The 20,446-nt window shown below is 43.3% G+C and overlaps 1 protein-coding gene across 4 annotated transcripts in view; it reads left to right on the top strand.

Annotated features, from left to right (window-relative positions):
* The window catches only part of SETD5 (SET domain containing 5), a 66,109-nt gene that overhangs the window by 23,239 nt on the left and 22,424 nt on the right, over positions 1 to 20,446 (top strand). For 2 of the 4 annotated variants that reach the window (XR_005827334.1, XM_040589920.1), the window contains exons 1-12: positions 3,202 to 3,372; positions 7,179 to 7,284; positions 8,152 to 8,363; positions 8,684 to 8,742; positions 9,145 to 9,332; positions 10,354 to 10,392; positions 11,811 to 12,053; positions 16,937 to 17,085; positions 17,411 to 17,528; positions 17,961 to 18,070; positions 18,356 to 18,602; positions 18,804 to 18,881. Coding sequence is in view for 3 of the 4 variants with exons in the window: in XM_040589920.1 (XP_040445854.1) it covers positions 3,302 to 3,372; positions 7,179 to 7,284; positions 8,152 to 8,363; positions 8,684 to 8,742; positions 9,145 to 9,332; positions 10,354 to 10,392; positions 11,811 to 12,053; positions 16,937 to 17,085; positions 17,411 to 17,528; positions 17,961 to 18,070; positions 18,356 to 18,602; positions 18,804 to 18,881 (1,620 nt within the window). In the remaining variant the exon portion in view is untranslated. Of the gene's footprint in view, positions 1 to 3,197; positions 3,373 to 6,065; positions 6,174 to 7,178; positions 7,285 to 8,151; positions 8,364 to 8,683; positions 8,743 to 9,144; positions 9,333 to 10,353; positions 10,393 to 11,810; positions 12,054 to 16,936; positions 17,086 to 17,410; positions 17,529 to 17,960; positions 18,071 to 18,355; positions 18,603 to 18,803; positions 18,882 to 20,446 lie in introns of those variants that run through there. The other 2 variants (XM_040589922.1, XM_040589921.1) reach the window with 2 other exon arrangements.

Below are 20,446 nucleotides of genomic sequence, written 5' to 3'. Positions count from 1 at the left end.
TGCTGTGGCTGTTGCATCCTAAACAGAGTTTTGAAAATTAAATTCAGTGTTATAGCAGGTGCTGCAGAGCCTTCACTTGGCCAGCTTAGATTTATTACAGTCCTTTCTGTTGATACAGGATGTTACGTGAAATAATTGAATAACCTATATTTACCATTTAGCTAAGGCAACCATTTAAGGTTTTGGTCTGAAGTTGATTGAGCCCCTTGGTGTGTGACCTGTGCCGAGCGAGAACTGGGGATCCCAACACTGCGGTGGCTGTGCGGGTGGATGCTCGTCTGGGCTGTTTTGATGATGCTGGGGAAGACCAGGTGTCTTTATACTGGTATGACTGGTTAAGGAGGCAGGCTCGTAGATGCAGAAAGTGGTGGTGGGGGAAATATCTTTAAATCCTGCATTTTCAAAACCAGCTAAGTATTATTTACCTGTTAGGCCTTCAAAATTCCTGTTTCCATTAGACTTCAAGAATTGTATCATAAGGGAGATAGGTTTGTGCTGTGGTCTGAAACTCATCAAATTTGCATTAAGACTTTGAATTTTAGGAAAACTTTGGAGAGAACTTGGTGTGACTTTTTTCTCCTCTACAACTGTATATTTACAGTTGTATATTACAGGGGGGAGAGGTTAGGAGGAGCTTGGAGATTGTATATGCAGGAAGTTTGCCAGTTCGATGGGTGAACATTTTGATGTCAACCCCAGTATTTTCTGTACAGGCTAATGTTTTGGGTGTTAGCAAGCCAAGTTTCATGAAGACCAGCCTGTAATCTAGCCGGAAGGTGATGTGGTCTTGGACAGCACCTGAGATCAGTCTCAGCAATTTGTTTTGAATGTTACATTGTCAGGGTTGAAAGCGTGCATAAAACAGCAGCAACAAACAGCAAAATCTGAGCATGGGTGGTGGTTGGGCAAGTACTGCCAGGTCAACACGAAAGTGACTGAACTGGAATTCGCCTTGTCTAACCTTTCTGTTTGGTGTTTCATGTTTCTCCGGTAATCTCTCTCCCAAAAGTGGGAGTTAGCGGACCATTTGTACAACAGTGTTTCTACAGCACTGATGGAAAGAGAGTTTCCTATGAGAAGTGGCTGAAAACTTGTCCCAGTTACCCCAGGACTGACCAGATATCTTGTGACACTCAAGTCCAGAAGCCACACCTGAAATCCTCTGGTTCTGCTGAGTCACGAGCAGGCGAGAGGCTGGAATTTGTCCTGATGAAATCTTGGGCTGCTGCCAGCTGGGTATGGTCATGGCAAAAGCAAGAGATCAATAAGGGCGGGGGTGGGGGAGTTTTCTGTGTCCCTTAAAACGGAAGGGTGCTTCAGACACTGAGAAACTTGTCCTATTTCTTTTAACGTTGTGCCAGAGTTTTATGTGACTCTGGGTTGAAGCAGGGATTGATGTCTGTAGCTTTTAGCTGTATCTTAGCAGTTTGTCTCATTTGGTGTCAGTATAGAAATCAGTTCTGTCACAAGCATGAGAAGGGGTAAATGAGACACTTCCTAAAGGTCCGTTTCTTTTTATTTTTCCAGAAAATACACTCAAGGACACCTGGGCTGTCTTGGGTTTGAGCTGCTTGTGAGCTTAGTCCTGCATGTTTTCTTTTTCATCTCCCAACTACCCGTGAGACTGTTGCTTTGGGGCATAACAGGGAATTGCCGCAGACCACTTAGAAATCTTTACGTGCTATTTCTGTAATTCATTGTATGCCTGTCATACTATCAGAAGGATTTCTCTTAGGGATGTATACTGAAGAAGGAAAATATTTCCTTGTATTAAGAGAAGTGGCCTTCCTTTTAAGACAAGAAAAGGCAATATAGTGTGTGGTATTTAAACTTTCTGACTCTTTCAGCCTTCCTTCATTTGCCCTTGTAGTGAGTGTGTGTTTTTGTGTTTCTGGGGTTTTTTTATGTGTTAAACAATGGCTGGACTATGGCGTCCAAAGGCAGTTCCCTGTGAGAAATTCACTACCCACTGGAAAACTTGGCTCACAGCCTCTCTGTAGCCCAGGAGGGTTTGCTGGCAGAGCAGCTGAGATGCCAGGGAGCATGTGACGGCTGGCTGCAAGGGCAGGCTGGCTCATCTGCGCTGCTGGAGGAAAGACTGTGGAAAGTTATTCAAGGCTGCCCTTAAAGTTTAATGTGCAGAGAAGGTGGCTAAATTGTCACCGTTTTTCTTTGGGTTTGGAGCTACCTTTGCTATGTGTGGAAGTACAGCCTTTCTCTGTATCATAGGGGTTTTCTTCAGAGCTGCATAGAATAATAGCTGCTTTACAAACGTCTGTGTTATTGAGGCTATTTACATAACGAGGAGCTGATCCCATTTCACCTCCACCTGCCATCCGACCCTTGGAAGTTTGCATTTACCGGTGATTTTGCTCGCTGCCTTAGCAAAACGCTGTGGTCAGCAGCAAAGGTGGAGCCTGGGCACAGGCTTCCCTGCCAGCCCCGCACGGCCGGCGGCTGCGCCCCGTGATGCTGCCGTGACTCACCCCGGTTCCCCACGCCGAGCCCATGGCCCTGCCGTGCTCCTCATCGGAGCAGCCTATACACCAGCGCCCAGACATCTGACGTGGCTCTGCCGCCGGGAGGTGTCAGCTGGGGTTTTGGAAAGTCGGACTGAGTAATGGCTGCAGAATCCAGGATGGGCCTCGCTTGCCGAGGGGAGGCTGTCGGTGGCGTGGGGGTAGCCGCTCTGCCAGCGCTCGCCTGTGCGGTGGGCCTGGTGAATGCAGATACAAGCTGATCTCCAGCGAGAGGTCTCAGCTCAGTCCACCTTGGCTCTCCCGTTGTCCTCCCAGATGGGGCTTTGCCCGCAACTTGCTTGGGAAAGGAGTTAGGGAATGCTTATGGAGGGCTGTGGGTGATAGGTGACAGCTGCTGCTTATATGCGGGAGCTAATAGGTTGCTTATCGGATAATTAGTTCTATGTTTAGTTGGGGGAGGGGGGAACTATCATTATTGGCTTTATGGCAGAGCAGCTCACTGCCTGGTCGGTCCAGGACTGTAAAAAAAACCCACCAAAGTACTACCGTCTACCTCTTCCCTGGCCCCACTTATGAAAATGAAGTCAAAATGATGCGGCATGTCGCTGATGGAAATCTTATTTCTCCTTTTGTTTTGCTGTGAAAGCCGCCTTCAGGGGTGTACAGGGAGACCTCATCCTGTAACAGAGATGCAATGCTTTGTTTCTACCCCGGTAGGTTTCCCCATGTCCGTGACGTGTTGGCCGAGGCTCTGCGGCTCCTCTCCGCCCTCGGAGCGGCCAGTCGCTGCCCTCTGGACTCCGTGATCCCCGACGGGCGTCATGAGCATTGCAATCCCGCTGGGAGTCACCACACCAGATACGTCCTACTCCGACATGGCTGCAGGATCGGAGTGAGTGTTACCCCGTGGAGGAGGGGAGGGTGTCAGAGGGCTGCCCTGGAGTGCGGCTGCAGGATCAGTGCCAGTCCTTTCTCCACTCGGGAGAAGGGATGCTGGTCCCCAGCAGTGTGAGAGGTGAACACAGAGACAGACTCTTGAGCGTTTAACACATGCAATGTTATGGAAATCGGTAAGTTTCACACAGGAGATGGGGAAAAGGAGAATTCCAACAGTATGAGGCACTCAGTCATGGGTTTTGTATCAGCTTGGCTAGTAAATCTGTACTCAAGTGCAGGCAGTTGTGCATTTGCTGGACCCATGCTTGGTGTTGGCAAAGGTACAAGCCAGCTCCTTTTCCAAAAGCTGTGTTGTATGAAGGATCAGTGTGCTCAGCCTCCCTCTCAGCAGAGCCTGCTAGCTTGGACTCAGTACCAATCTTACATGAGTGATTTTTGGACTCCTTTGGAGCTTGGCCAGAGAGGTGAGACAGCATCAGCCTTTGTAGACACCTTTGTTTCGTTTCTGCCCCTGAGCAGGTTCCAAGAAGCACACCTCAGTGGGCAATCCTTCAGGGTCCCCACCGCAGGGCCCTGTACAAGGCTGTCACTGCAGTCCTATCTTCTGAGGGCTGTTGCAGGGACTTTACCATTCTTTTAAAAGACACTGCTTCTGCAGGAGTCAGGAACATTTCAAATTCAAAAAATATTGCGTTGTGATCTTTTCTTAAAACCCTTGTTAAAATGATGTCAGCTGGGATGAGTACTATGTTTTTGTCGGGGGTGAGAGTGAGGACTCAAGATATTTCTGTGTGCTTCTGCCTCATGCTTTCTTGCATCCTTCTTTGAAATATGGACTGTAGCATCGCTTTACAAAAATTTACAAAGGGCATTTTGGAGATGGATTTCCCCTATGTATTATTTAAAGGTACTTACTGTGCGAATACCTGCATGTCAGATTGATCAGTGTAGAACAGATATCACTGCAGACTATTAATTTTGAGCTGTAAGAGCAGTGGGCCAGTGTGTGAATCATTGTTTGTCCCTTCCATCTTGCCCTGATTAGACTATGCAGAGTTTGACTACACAGTCACACTCTCTGCAAGACTGCTAATGCTCTTTTTTGTATGTCTTGGCACTGGCCCCATTCTAGGTATTCTTCTTTGTGATGCTTCATTCCATCCTAAAGCTCATATTTTCACATGTTGTTCTTAAACGGGGAGTCAGAATCTAGTCAGTCACTCATCTGCAAGTGGGTATATGATCCTTCACTTTTCAAGTTTTAACATTCCGTATTGCTTGTCACCATGCATCTCCCACACCAGCACTTTAAAGACTCAACATGCAGGAATTTTAAACTGTTTATGACAGGAGAGAGAGTGCTAAATAGTTTACTCATGTACTAGGCACTTTCTACCATGCTCAGCTCTGAAAGCCGAGGAGAGCCAGATATATCTACGCATGTCCCTTGTAACATTTAAATACCAAAAAGACTTAATCTGTAAACCTTCTGCAAAGCATTTTCTTTTACCCTGGTTGTAAGAAATGTGTAGGTCCATCTTGAGGCTAGGTTGGAGTGCTTTGAAAAAAGGCTTTTGAAGATCTCTGAATTGGTTTCTCTGCCTGTTTTCTAAAAACTGGGAATGCCAAGACTTTATTCTCCAGGCTTTGCATTGATGCATTGTTACTGCTGAAGTGTCCTTCATGAGTCTGTTAAAAGTTAAGGCTAACTCCCACTTCTTCTTTGACACTCTACTAGTTTGATGCGTGAAGTCTGGTCTGGGGTACCTGAGCTTCTTGTCTCTTATAAGGAGTTGATTTCAAAGTTGTGCATCACAAAGGCAGTGGGAAGGTAAAAGGAAAAACTAGCAGGCCTTCTTTTCAGGCTGAGCTTTAGCATCTTCCCCTGACCTCTGACACAGAGGGGAGGTGAAAATGCTGATGGGGTTTGTGTTCATCTGAGGGTGACACGGAGGCTGCAGAGTAGTTTTGCTGTGTTAGTCTGACTGCATATTGGAAGTTGTTGAAGCTCCTTGGCGGGCTGCTGCTGAGGAAGCGTGGGCCCCGACGTGGTTGCCCCTGGACACCGTTGCACCAACAATCTCGAAGTTTTATTGCTAATGCTTGCGGCAGCACTGCTGGTATTCTGGGCTGACTGTAGTTAGGAATGTAGGTGACTTGGACAGGGGACAGAACTGCTGTTTAGGCTGTTTGGGCTCTTTTCCTTCTAATACTGTTTCTGAAAATACAGTTAAACCTGAATGGATTTTACTCTGGGTACAATCTGGAAGCCCTGAAGGACTGTTGCAAAGATCCAGCAAGTCTGGATTATGTGGCAAGCTCTACACAGTACCTTTTATTAAGAAGTATATCCTCTGGGAGGTATTGCCACCTCTGTCTCCTGCTTTTGACAATTTTTCTGGCTGTAGTTACATTGAAAACCAACTGAATTTATCATGACACACTCCTAAATCCTGAGCTACAGAAGTGCGGTTTGCATAGGTTTATGGTCTTCTTGTACAGTAAATTGTTGCTCCTTTATGTTGCAAAGACAGATCCACCTTACTCCAGAATAAGCCCGAAGCTCAGAAGTATTGGGTTTAGTGGCAGGGTGGGGCAAACTTCAGTGCAGCAGAGATTTCAACAGCTAATAGGAAGTCCAAAGGGCACCAGAGGTTAGTGTTCCTGGGTGGTGCCTAAACACTGTCCCACACATGACCAGTGCCCGTTGTTGGCCGAGTACTGCCTGATTCACGCTGACAATGTAGGACCCACTGAGAATCCTGCGAGGTCTCACCAGAGCAGCAAAGGTCCAAGGTAAAGTTTTCCTTTCCTATATTTTAATTTCCTGCTTGCTCAGCTTCACGCTATAATTCTGAAGATTTCACCTGCAGACGTGATTCAGTAATATTCTGCTGTGTTCAGATAATGGGCCCTACTTACAATCTGTGCAGATGTTAGCTGACTTGTATCTTCTGCTTGTATCAGACAGTGCGTTCCTTGCTGGTACTCTGTCTGTAGCCTCATTATCTAACATTCCCTGCATTGAATTGCAGCTGTCTCTTCTCTTGAGTAGGGTTTCTGCAGCTTTCTGCTAAGGATATACCTTTCATTTTTAGCTGGTTTTTTTTCACCACCGTGTGGTGGAAGAGTGCATTGTACCTCAGCAGCAAATTTCCTGGTGAGCGCATTGCACACCGCCTTGCTGTAGGGAAAGCACAGGGCCAATCTGGTTTGTCTGTGGCCACTGTTTGTCCAGATCATGAATTTTGTTGCCTCTTTGTAACAGGTATCTCCAACTCCTGGTAGTTGCTGCCAGGACAGCTGCAGGTTTCATGCAGACTTTATCACAGGATGTTGGACTCAGCTAACAACTAGTGTCTGAGAGAGGGAAACAAGTGCAGATGCAGGAAAGCTGCTTAGCTGCTATTTGAAATAAGCTGTTGCAGAGATAAAATGGCAGTACTGTTCAGTGGCTTTGAGATTAGGCTGGCTGAGTTCAGATGTGAATGCTGAATCAGACCCAGCTTCCTCAACTATAAGGAAACTGAGCTTACATGCTAATTATCTTTTTAACTTCCCAGATTGAGACCCAGTTTAATGACTTATCCAGGGTGGCCCTTACTCAGTTCCTTCCCTCTGAAAGCAGGTTCATCCTGTACAACTTCTGCACACATGATGCCTGGTGAAGCACCTAACACCTCACTTTCATGAAGTTTCTTCATTTTGAGCTCATGTGTTGAATAGAAAGGAGCAGTGAAATACTGGCACTAAAAAAAATGATGTTGTATTGATGGGTTTTACTTCTGGCCCTTTCTGCAGCCCAGAGTCTGTGGAAGCTAGTCCAGCTGTCAGTGAGAAGAATGTGTACTCCAGCCACGGCTATGGGGCCACCCAGAAACACAGCTATCGCGGGCTGCCTTACGCAGTGAGTACTCTCTCTGCAGTGAATCAGCTCTTTACTGTCTACTTTACGCTTTTCTCCTTGTTCCATAGTTCTTTGCCTGTTAAGCCTTAGGAGTTTTGGCTTATTTATTAGGGAACACTGAGTTACAGCCGAGTTCTGCCATACATACTGCATTTGTGTGTTTATTGTTTGTGAAGTCCTGCAGACTCTATTGCAAGCTTTATTAGTGTTCTAGGTGATAGATTTTTAACTGAATGAAGTATCAATATATATGAATATATAATATTTTCCTGGTGGTAATTTTATGCCCTGTTTCGTTTATTGTGCACTATTTATACTTGTTTCAACTGCGCAGATTTTCATATTGGTAACTTATAATTATGAGAAAGAAGGAACAGTCAGGAAGAGTGGGAGCATGGCTTGAAACTATGAATGAACAGGACATCACAGAATCATTGAGGTTGGAAGGGACCTCTTTAGATCATGTAATCCAACCCCTCTGCTTAAGCTGACTCCGCTTGAGCAGGCTGCCCAGGACCATGTCCAGTTGGGTTTTGAAAATCTCAGCAGATGGAGACTCCACAATGTCTCTGGGCAACTGGGTCCAATGTCTGGCCACTGATGTCATCTCGGATTATTAGCAGTGCAACTGTTTATGTCAAAGTAGCCTAGCTGTTTTCATAGGTTTTTAATTTAATTCATTGGTGCATAAGAAAACCATTCACATCTTTCAGAGTTTACTGCTTTACTTTCTTGGTAGATTGAGGAATTCAGACTACTTTTTACACTGGTTGTTAAATAATAACCTGGGAACTGTGAATTTGGAACTTCATTTTCTAGGCATCATATCTTCATGTTAAAAGTAGTACTGCAAATACTCATTTTCAGGATCATAATTATGGAGCCCCTCCTCCTCCAACGCCGCCAGCCTCTCCTCCTGTCCAGACCATTATACCTCGTGCAGAACTGAATGGCCTGCACTCACCTGATGAGGAGAACTCCGGGGACAGCGAGAGCTCCTCAGAAGGAGAATCAATTCCCACTTGGTGCCACTGCAGTGTCTCCCAAGATGGTTTCCTCCTCAAGTGTGAAAAGTGCAGGTAAGCTTTGGTGCAGTGCAGATCTGGACTGCTCCTTGTGTTGATTTCTCATACCGAACCGTGTCACGTTTGGGCTGTGGGACAGACTTCCTTTTGCTAACTGGAGCGTTCTTTCCAGTGCTTTACCCAGTATTGACCCTCCTCCTTTGCGTTGTCAGCCTGACAAGTGTTGGTGGCACCAGGAGTGGAGATGAGGATGTTAAATCGATGTTCTTATCATCCTGGGCCCCACTGAGGGCACGCATCTTGTGACATCCTGTTGAATTTCAAGTGACTTTACTCCTACAAACCAGCTTCAATTGTGCATTCTCCTTTGGCAGAGGAATGAGCAGGGGGAAGGTGATCAGACTCCGCCGCCGGAAGCAGGACAACGTGTCAGGTGAGCTTGAGGTTGTAATTCTGACAACAGTGACTTTTGCTTTCTTTCTGCAAGATCTTTGTCTTTTGGCTGCTGTAGTTGTCTAACTGTGATCAGTGCCCACTAATGTTCTTTGTCTCCCAGCCAGCGAGATTTTTCTCCTTTCCTTCTGCCTCACCTCAGTTAGCTCTTGGGGAAAACCAGATTATCTTGTGAAAAGGGAAATGTTCAGCAGTGCCATTCTGTGAGATACCAGAAGTTTGGGAGACCTGTTCCCAGTTTGGGTGGGAAAACTGAGGTGGTGTAGTTTTCTCAGGGAAGAGCTATGCAGGATCGTCAAGTTGTCTGATGAAAATGGACATAAGAGTAAGCTGTTCTCTGGGATGAATAAAAACGTTGCTAACGAAGCACTGTTCTCTGTAGGTGGGGACAGCAGTGCAACTGAGAGCTGGGATGAAGAACTTTCTCCCTCTACGGTGCTGTACACAGCTACGCAGCACACCCCTACAAGCATCACGCTGACTGTCAACCGTGTCCGTAGAAGCAAACCTAAGAAGAGGAAGAGAAGTACAGAAAAAGCTCGCACTGCTCCAAAAGCCAAAAAGATCAAGGTGTGTGGAGTTGAGGCAAGGTTGCTGCAGTCCCTACCAAATGTTGTGTGGAGTATTGTTGAGAGCAGATTGACAAGCTGGCAGTAGACAAGAAACTTTTGTCCTTTCAGGAATTGCTCTTTTCTGGTGTAATAATGTGATGCCTTGTATTTGTGACCCGGTAGAGTACAAGCTGTTGGTTTAAAAATTGTTGTCCAGTGCTGTCCATTCACGCTCAGAGCTTGGATTCAATTACGTATTTTCCCTTCTGCTCTACTAGGATTTGGGGAAGTAGCACTTGGAGTCGAAAGGGGCAGTCTGTGAATGGAATGAAAAATGAAGGGAGCGTGGCATTTCTTAGTAAGCTATATTAAGGAATCTGGGCTGCAGAGCTTCTTGGCGCTGTTCTTCAGGGACAGAGATAGTGACTGTGTGGAAAACTATGTAGGTAGTGATGAACATTTGTTGAGGGCTGACTTCACTGTTTTGTTTGTGAGGGTTTGGAGACTGAAATAATTTTGGATTGCATATATTAGAGTGCAAGTGTGGGAGCAGCTGGTTCTTTCCCATTATCTGCCAGCTTTACCGTGATTTTCCCCAGGTTAGGTTTCCCTTGAAGTTCTTCTGGTAGGCACTGATTAAATAAATGGGAGCAGGAGCCATGTGAGGACTTCAGGTTTTTCGTTGTGAACCAGTTTGATTTTGTTGCTGGCCCTTTCTTCTGTCAAAGCAAGTGGGGTTAGTCGGGACGGTTTTGGTTTTGATCTTGAGATTTTTACTAAGTATGAGGCAAGCCTTTTTAGTTCAGAAGTCCTGGGTGTCAAGCTTTTTGGCAGTTTCCACTGGATTTGCATCGCAGAGTCTTTTTCTTCAAGTCCGTTGTTTCTTGTGTGGGTCTTCCTGTAATTCTTGCCACCTTTTGTTAAGAGTTGGTCTGTTGGAGCAAGATCTCGTGTGGTTTTGGGATGATAATTCTGAGGAAATATGTAATACTTCAGTGTTGTTTTTTTTTCCTCTCTATCTCTCCTTGTTCGGGGGACAGGCCTTTCGAGAGGGATCACGAAAGTCTCTGAGGATGAAGGTGAGTAGAACTAAGAACGCTCTGTGGTAGTGGTGGGTTTTTTGCCCTGTATTTTGTGCCTCTCTTGGTGTGCCTGAGAGATTTCTGATTGTGGGACCAGCCTCAAAATAGTCTTAAGCCTTATCACGCACCACAAGCAGGCCTATTCAAAAGGGTATCACAAGAATTGCCCTTTGAACCTTTCTTTTGCTTCAGATAGCTTTCTGTAAAGTACTGTCATCCAGTTCCAAGAGGTATGACTGATTCATGACACTTGGGAGTGGGGTGTTTGATGTAAGGGATGTAGGACTGGTTGTGGCCACTCTTCTGGGCTGTTAGTTATCATTTGATTGCATCAAAGCTGTGTTAAGCTTGGGCATCAAAGTAGTACACAAGTTTAATGTTGGGAGTCCTTAGCAGTGTTGCATTATTTCTCTGCACATCCTCTTACTATGGATGGATGGATTGATATATTTATCTCTGACTTTATGCAATACTGGTAGGTGTGGCTACCTGATAGAAAGTTTGTTTGGCAAAAAACGTGGACTTGCACTTTGAGCTAAACGTGATCCTAGAGACACTGTAGCTGACAGTGCCTTCTAGGAGGTGGCTCAGAGGAAACAGGACAATCCTGTAGTGTGTCTGTATGCACCTATCTCCATAGGATGCAAGTGCCTTGAGAGGGTAAAAATACATGAAAACTTAATGCTTTTAATATGTATGATGGAAATAATGATTGTTCTTTAGCAGTCCTTGTCACTAATACCTCATTGTCACATATGTCTCAGTCCCTTATGAAGCCAGTTAAGCTACTAACCTGGAATATTATTTATTGAATTACTTAAACTATTGTCAAGTACCAGCTTCTTTTTTCCCCTCTCTTACAAGATGGTATAATCTGATTACCTGATTTTGCCCTCTCTTCTTTACACTGCTTAGGACTTGCAGTTTTAAATGTCCAGGTATTAGCTTATGCTCTACATTCAGTTTCTTGAAACCCTGATGACCATTTAGCTAGAAGGTTGAGAACTATTTTTGGATCAGTCACTGCAAAGATTGGGATTCAGTCAGCATCATATAGCATTATGTTGGACATGAGTGAGCTGACTGTAGGACAAACCTAGATGAGATTTATTTGCCTTTGTTTGTCCTATTCCTTTGTTTTTTCTATGTACATAATTATTTTTCATAAATGACTTAAAAAAACTTTTCTGGCCATGTAGTGCCAAGTACTCTCAAGACGTCTTAGTCCTGCACAGAGTTGTCTGCAGATTCCAAAGTGGCACTGGAGAATGAAGGTTCAGAGAAAGGTGTCCTCATAACCGACATTTTCTTTGCTTGGAATAGATTTGCCCTTTTTTGTAGCATATTCGTATACTCAGAGCACTGTGGATAGGTTTTTCCCATTGTGTGCTAGCCATTCACTTTGTTGTTTGCAGAATTCCCCTTCTGAAGCGCATGCCTTGGATGAAAACACAGCTGAAGGGTGGGAGAATCGAATACGACTCTGGACAGATCAGTACGAAGAAGCCTTTACTAACCAGTACAGCGCTGATGTACAGAACTTGTTGGAGCGTCATCTAAATTCTAACAAAGAATATGTGGGCAAAACTGCTATGCTAGACACAATCAACAAAACAGAGTTGGCCTGCAATAATACTGTTATTGGGTCCCAGATGCAGGTAAGAACCATTGCGACAGAAGTAGGGTAGGTCAGGTCCTCTGTTTTCTAAACATAGGCATGGGTGAGCAATAGCGTAGCTGGTCATAGAATTTCGGACCAATAGGTATAGATTTGATATAAAAGGGAACAGAAGAGATGCCAGTGCCAAGATAGATTCAGAAACACTTGCATTCAACCAAATTGATGTTGCTAAGTTGGGGTTATTTTGTACAGTTCTGTGGTATAGTTCCAAGGTATTTTACTGTAAATACTTTTAATCGCTGAATGGCTTGAGGCAGAACCAGATCTGTCACTTGCTAGAGATTAGGAGATTTCCTGCTTTCCAGCTGAGTTTTCCTGTCCTATGGGGTATTTTTTCTTTCTTTTTTTTTCCCCCCAGCTCACGTTGTGTGGAAAGCTATTTTAAAGAAACTTTCAAAATTATTTCAATATTTTGGATGACTATTTGGACTCTGGTGACTTTCAAATACTGCACAACTGCAATTGATTTTAGGCAGCTGTCTCTCCCTAAATTTTCTGTTCCAAGATGTGCAATGATTAGTGCTTTACCAGCTTTATGGAATGCGTGTAGACAAGGAGAAACAGGAAGAGGATGTGTTTATGTGGTTTATGTCCTCCCCAATACTGTTCTCAGCTGATATTTCATCTAGTCCATGCTTTATTGAACAGAGAGCAGCATTCCCACTCAGTTTGGTCAGACAGGGACATCTTCCTTGTCCAGGAGAATGGAGATAGGTGCAACTGAAAAGGATGGGCTCCAAAACATATGTGGGGCATCTCTTCTGTAGAGGGGGAGCAGAGTCAGAAACCTGACTATCAGGTATATGTTTGTGCTTGAATCATTCTTGTTTATACCAGCTGACTCACTGCTCTCTGAAGTCCACATGCTTCGTCCCACCTTAGCCCCTGCTTTCATGTAGGTGAAGGACATCAGGCAGAGCACAGATATTGTCAGTAAGGGAGAGTGCAGGAAGAGGACTTTGAACCCAACTTCCTTCCACTCTTGCCTCTAGTTCAGTAATAATAAGACTTATTAATAATAAGGTTAGGGAGAAACACTTCTACTTGGCTATGTGAGTAGCTTTCCCAAAGAGAGCAACTGAGGAAGTACAGGAAAGAAAAAGTTCTGCTTCTCTAGAAATCTTACTATTTTCTGAGGCTAAATGTAAACTCATATATCTCCTTCACATGAGTTTTAAGAAAAGTCCCGAAATAAGTAATAAAATATATGCTGTTTCTTTTTATCACCTTCATAGATTACAGCAGGACAAATGATTATAAAAGATATCATACCTAAATGTGCTTGTTCTTGTCATGCTCTCTTGCCCTCTGCCTTCCCTGTACAGACATAGGTTTTCCCACAGGGAGAAGTGGCCAGCATCCCTAATCAGAAGACTCCAAATGCAATATACCCCAAAGAAACAGAAAGATAGAAAGTTGCAAAACTTCATAGTGAGCTGCAGTTACTCTAAACAAGCTGTAGGTAGGTACCTATCATTGCACATGCTGGGAAAGTATAAAGGGTCTAGTGGCTGTGTAGTTCCTCCTGGATACTGGGGACAGACCAGGTGGCTGTCCCAGTCTGCTGCTTGTCAGCTCTTATGTCCATGTTTTCTCTGCTCAGCAGATGGCTGTGGAGTGTTGCAAGGATGATAGCCTGCACAGGTGTGGAGTGCATGGTCTCTCATCCTGTGCTTTATATTTTTGTTCCCTCATTTGTCTCATCTTTGTTAGTCAAACCGAGAAGGCTTCTTGGTTTGCATCAGTTGTCTTTTAACCAGATGTCATTACTGGACATAAAAATAGCTTTTCTGGGAGATAAGGAAATAGGTACCTTGAGCTAGAAAAAAAATTATGAAGGTCAATACGCAGGTAGCAGCTGTGTGTAGAAGATGGGTATTGTAACTGCTCTATTTGGCCATGAAGACTCTGGAGGGAGGAGAAAGGAATAGAAATAAAATGTTTTGTATGCCCTGCATTCTCTCACAGTTGAGAGAGTTGTTTGGCTTCAGTAAACAATGATGCAAGTGTATACTTTATAAAAGAAAGAGAGAGAGAAGAAAGTGTGACCTAAAAGCTTCCCCAGGCTGGGAAGAGTAGGGAAAGATGGGTTAAGAGTTGGACATGCAGGATCATTGGAATGTTTTGGATAAACCAATTCTCAACCATCCTAATAATGCAAAGGGAAACTTGTGAAAATACAAAGCTGTTAAATGTCATTAATTGAATCGTCTTAGTGCTGGCTACCACCAGATGCTTGACAAACTGAATGCTGTGAATCACTTTTCTGCCTGCTGTTGACAACCAAATCCAGGGTCAGTATTTGCCCTTTGTTGCCTCTGATAATTGCTGACTTGAGCTCAACCCCCTGATTGATTTCACATTCTGAAGTGAAGAGCAAAAAAGGCCTTTATAAAATAAAGCCACTGAGTATTATGCAGATGTTGCTCTGCAAATATATCAGAACAGTTTTGTCTGACTAGCAGTCGGCAATCCCTAGCCTACGACATGAACAAAATCATTTGTTCTTTTCACACATGAAAGCATGGCAGCTAATCCTCTTCATATTTCTAAATTCAGAGAACGAAAACAAGCTGAGCTAGGGTCTTACCAGAAAAGCTATAAGATCATTCCTGTTTTACCAAACTCAGATAATTGTTAAGTTTTACAGATGCAGGGCTTCTCTTTCCTTCATGGGCTCTCTTCTCCACCACCCCACCTTATTCTTTTGTGCTCCCCAAGCTGTTTTCCACCATCAGGTGAACAATAATACAAGTCAGTCGTGGGCCAAATGTGAGAGTGAAGGCTACCAGACATAAATTTGCATCTGTGAAAGAGAGAGAATTTGATAAGAGAGTAGAATAATTTAGGTTGGGAAGAACCACTGAAGGTCATCTGGTCCAACTCCTGCATAGGGCCAGCTTAGATGAGAAACTGATGATAACAGAAAAAAAGTGGTAGTATAGAAACAAAACTATTCAACTGGAGACACACTTGTGTCTTAGTCCTAATTTATCTAACTTCAGATACTTATCTCCTTATCTCCTGTCACACAGTAACAAGTCTAGTCCCATCTACTCGTTCTGTGTTACCACTGTTGGATAGTACAAAGTATATCAAATGTTTTTAAAATAATTTGACTGCTACTCTCAGCAATGTAGACAGTCTTATCACATAGTTCACTCGTGTCTTGGGTTTGTTGATCAGAAATCGGGGCCAGCAGTGTGGCTTTTTAGTTTGGAAATAATATTTCTTTTATGTCAGTTCAGTGGACTTGGGGAATCCTTTGTGAGCTCCTGTCAGGACCTGAGATATGAAGAGATGAACAACACCCTGCAAGGCTTTTCAGAGCCTCCAATACATACAGGTTTTTCCAATTGCTGGCAGATACAGTGGTATGAAAAAGAGATACACCCTGTAGACATGATAAATGTAGCACTGGATATATCATGAAAGAGGAGATCTGGAATAGCAAGACCATTATTCCCATCTGCCTAGGTTTCAAATTAGTATTTCTATAAAGCTGTCTTTTACCCTGGACCAGAGTGAGTGAGGTCAACAAGTCAGATCTTACTTTACTGGGTGATCCAGGATCTGCAGTGTAATGTCATATTAAAACAATAGAAGTCTTCTTCCCAAAGAGATTTTATTCAGAGCACATAGGGGATTGCCACAAAAAAAAAAAAATATCTGTGGTTCAGTACTTCCATATGGTCAGTACAAAGGGTTTCATTTGGTTCATGGCACTGAGTTTAAGGCAATAACTTTATTTTCACAAGGTTAGAATGTCATTGTCCAGACTGAGCGCCTTCTCAAGCTAATGTGTTTTTTATCCATTTGAGCAGACTGCTCAGTAGCTGTTTCTAACAATAGAATTTTATCAGGAAAAGTTGTGAGCTTGCTTTTAATAATCTTGTGGTTTACTTCTGATTTAGATAGATGACTGTCATTATTACAGAAGTAAGAACACTTATGTCTCAATTCACTCTGGAAGAGTATCAAAACTGGGTCCTTATGAGCAATGAATAGCATCCTTAGGAAAGAGCAGGCACAGCTCTTGTGGTGAGGCAGCCAGCCATCTTTATATAATTTTTTACTTGCAGAGAGGTTCACTCTGTTAAGCAGGAAAAGTGCTTTGTTTTTATAGAAGTCTTTCCTATGCCCTAGTGCTCATAATATCCCTTCCATTATTCCATAAAATGTATTGTATTTGGATGTCTGTGCTTAAAGAATGTTGTGTTTTCATGCTGTAAAGACACATTGTTGTGAAAATCCATTGTAATAGAACTGTAGACTTTAACATGAAGAAGATTCAGCAATCTGTCACTACTTAGTTAAGTGTATTTGTTCATGTTAAAAAAAAAATTATCCACAGCAGTAATTGAGCAGGTAGATGAAGAGAAGCTTCTGGATAGAGATAGAAACTGCCAGCTTAAGTCTTTGGCCTGTTAACTAGAGTTTACCACCCTCTGCAGAAGGAAAAGCTTGAGTTTTTTCCTCTGAATGTGTGACAACCCACAATTTAGGGAAGATTTGAGTTATTCTGGCTGTGAAAGTGGCCACAATTGCAGAGCAGTTCTCTGTTAGCAGCAACTGACAGGTCTGGTTATGCCTCCTAGCTGCAGGACTGAAATACTTGGTCTGATAGATTTGAGAGACTTCCTGTTGAAAGAAGGGAAATAAATACTCTTTGCTTTTGATTAATGTTATCAAGGTCATTGGTCATTACTAAACTATTTCAGAATAAGCAATATATTCACCTGGCAGAGTTTCTGCGTGTTGCTACTAGGTTAATTTTTCTCATCATGTAGATAAAATATTCTTTATGAGTTTGAGGCTTTTAGTTTAAATTCTCATATTTTGCTCTGGTTTTTGTTACAGCTGCAGCTGGGAAGGGTGACTCGGGTTCAGAAGCACCGGAAGATCCTGAGGGCAGCAAGAGACTTGGCACTAGATACCCTTATAATTGAGTATCGAGGGAAGGTTATGTTACGACAGCAATTCGAGGTCAATGGGCATTTCTTCAAAAAGTAAGAGTACTATGAAGTGATTAGTATGAGAGCATCATGGCACAGAGAGGCTAGTGTCTCTATGGGATAATGCATACTTACAGGGTCTTTGTCAGCTGTGCCATCCATAGAAATGTAAAATCAAATATACAACCTCAGCTTGATGCTCTGCTTATGGACCAAACCCCTCTGAAGTAGATCTGGTAAAATGTGATGATGGAAGTGCATAAGCATCCAGAGCAATAGGGCTGATGGAAGTGCCACTTCCAATGAAGTGAGGGTTACCTGTTATAAGTGCCATGGGAACTGGGTACTTTAGGATTGAGACGTTCTGTTACTTCTCCAGGCCATATCCCTTTGTGCTGTTCTACTCCAAGTTCAATGGCGTTGAAATGTGTGTTGATGCCCGCACCTTTGGTAATGATGCCAGGTTCATCAGGCGTTCCTGCACTCCAAATGCAGAGGTAAATTCTCTCTTCACCATCACTGTAATTGCAAATACATGTTGTACGCAAGCTCAGTGCATTCTCTTTTTATGAATATTCAAACTTAGAATGCAGTAAATGGGGTAAATTCTCTGCATCTCTTCCTTGCTTGATGCTTTATACTTGGAAGATGAGAAAGTTTGGGAACATGAGGTTTTTTCTTTGGAAGGAAAAGGTTTCTTTCATGGCTTTCCTTTGGCTGCAGAATGATGGGGTAAGCAGGTGATAGTGTAAGTAAGAGGAAAAGCATGGGATGAGACAAGAGCAGTGAAGCAGGCTTTTCCCTATGGACAATTAGGGATAATTATTCATGGAATAGATAAGAGCTACTTTGCAGAAGGAGGCTTCCCTCTTGGAAGTAAGAAGAGCAACTTGTGGAGATGTTAGTTTCTTTCTACTTTGTTTAACAAGGTTCGTCATGTGATTGCTGATGGGATGATCCACCTGTGCATCTATGCTGTTGCCACCATTGCCAAGGACACAGAGGTTACCATCGCCTTTGACTATGAGTACAACATCTGGTGAGTCCTTCACCTCGCCCAGGAGCTCTCCACTGCCCTCCTGGACTGGACATCTTCCTCCAGCCCTTTCCTCGCATTCTACATTTTGCTCCGTTTTCTACTGAATTGCATTTTCCGGCTATTCTGTCCAGTTCTGCTGGCATATTCTACAATAGAGGCCATAAGGTAGCCTGCTGTCCTTGCTTTGGCACGTGGTGAGATGTTTAGTAGGAGATGCATTGAATGTCTCTGTACAAGGTTTGAGAAATGAAGAGTGACACAAATTATGTTTGTGTTTTGGAGCAGCAACTATAAAGTGGACTGTGCGTGTCACAAGGGGAACCGGAATTGCCCTGTGCAGAAACGTAGCCCAAATGCTGCAGAACACCTACCTCCACCTGTTTTAGGCACACTGATTGGGGCAGAAACACGCCGGCGAAAAGCTCGTCGAAAGGAATTAGAAATGGAACAGCAGGGCATCGCATCAGATGAGAACAGCAGTCAACAAACGGAGGAAGTTCCTGAGGTACCTGCAGCAGTCAGTGACAATGAGGTAAAACCCTCGACACTTTTATGTATATTTTTATCATTCAGTGGTGTGCAATCTGATCCAGTGCAGCACTGGGATCTTCAGAACAGAAACTGCAGGAGGCCTTTTTTAAACCTTTACCACCTTAGATTACTATAGGAATCTTGATAACTTTAAAACAGTACCAGATTTTGTTGACATGCTAAGTCTGGGCTTCTCTTTCAGGTGGCAGAGAAGGAGGAGACACGAGGGGAGAAAGAAGAACCTGTAGATGAGCAGGGAGTCTTGGTCCACAGCCGACGGGCAAGTACTTTTCTCAGTCTGGGTATTATCTCCCTTAGGACTTGCTTCATGCGGTGACCAACAGGTCCAAAATAACCAACGAGTTGGTTATCTCACTTCTTCCAATGCTAATTCCAACTGTCAGTGGTCTTCAATACTTTGATTTTTTAAAAAAACAAGCCAAACCAGCACATAACCCAGAAAGCACCCAGGCTGACTCCACATCACAGGATTTATGTTAGGGTACTGCAGATTAGAAGGTATATGACAGATTTATTTCCTGTTTGAAAGGTTTAACTGTTATTTTCAGAGCTATTCTATAGTCTAAAACATACCATTAACGAGATGGCACCAGATTCAAAAAAGGTAATTGTGCCCCCTTAATGATCCTGCTGCCCTTCCTTATCGCTGGTACAAGAATTTATGGAGCCATATAGGAACAGAACAGTTTGGGTTGGAAGGGACCTTTAAAGGTCATCTAGTCCAACCCCCTTCGCAGTGAGCAGGGATTATCTTCAACTAGATCATATGATGAACCAGAAACTGATTTTTGTTAAAACTTGACAGGTTTTGGGGGTTAGGTTTGTTAACATGTATCTGTTCCCTGTATGGCCTCATAAACATGTTGCCATGTCAGAAAAGGATAGGATCAATTGGCAAATGTTAATGAGGGGTAGATGACCAGCAGCACTGTTGCCACAAGTCAACAAAAATTGCTTTGTTATTTGTTACGAAATTCCTTAGTGCTCCCAAATTGTTGTTGTCTTAATCAGTCTTCATGATTGAATTATTTCTTAGTGCTCTTGGACCTTTGATAACACAGTTGCTTCTCAGCCACCTTCTGTACTGAGGAGAGCTGGTTTGTGGTGTTTTTTTTTCTTGTGCTTCTTATGGCACCTGAGATTGCTCCCTGGATTGGAATGTTTTATACATGTGAATGGAGCTGTTCTGGCTTTACTTAATTCATTAATTAAAAAAAAAACTCAAAAAAAATAAAAAAAAAAAACAAAACAGCTAACACACCACACACACCCAAACAAACAAAACCTAAGGAATTAAAAAAGAAGAAGCGCTCCCATCCTTTTACCAGCAAATGTATTGGAGCTAGGAGTTCCCTCTTTTTCATTTGTTCACTAAATACTGTAATCACCTGTCTTCCTCTAATACACTTCCATGTGTAAATTTCCTGAGAATGCTTTAAATATTAAAATAGTGCAGCAAGTCGCAGTGCCAAGGGCCATCCAGTGAAGAGATCATTGGATTATCTCATGGATTTTTTAGAACAGGCAAGATAAAGCAGTCAGTTTCTACTGAAATTTGAATAAGAGCAGTCATCCCTCACGCTGGCCTTAAGCTTGGAGGGAAGATCCTGTTTTAATGCAGGGAAGCTGATCTCTTCCTGGGACAGTATAGTTCAAGATGACTAACTGAAGTGTTAGTTTCTCATGAGCCTGTAAGCCTTGTTCCTGTAGGTTGTACCAGTTAATCTCCTTTAATGAGATTCAGTTTTCTATACTTGGCACCAGGTAAATACCTGTATCTGTAGTTGTCCCAGTCTCTGATTTCTTTGGTGTGCACTGAATATT

Source organism: Falco naumanni, chromosome 4 (assembly GCF_017639655.2).
Source record: "Falco naumanni isolate bFalNau1 chromosome 4, bFalNau1.pat, whole genome shotgun sequence".
NCBI classification, from domain to species: Eukaryota; Metazoa; Chordata; class Aves; order Falconiformes; family Falconidae; genus Falco; species Falco naumanni.
This window is presented reverse-complemented; position numbering and strand designations above follow the sequence as displayed.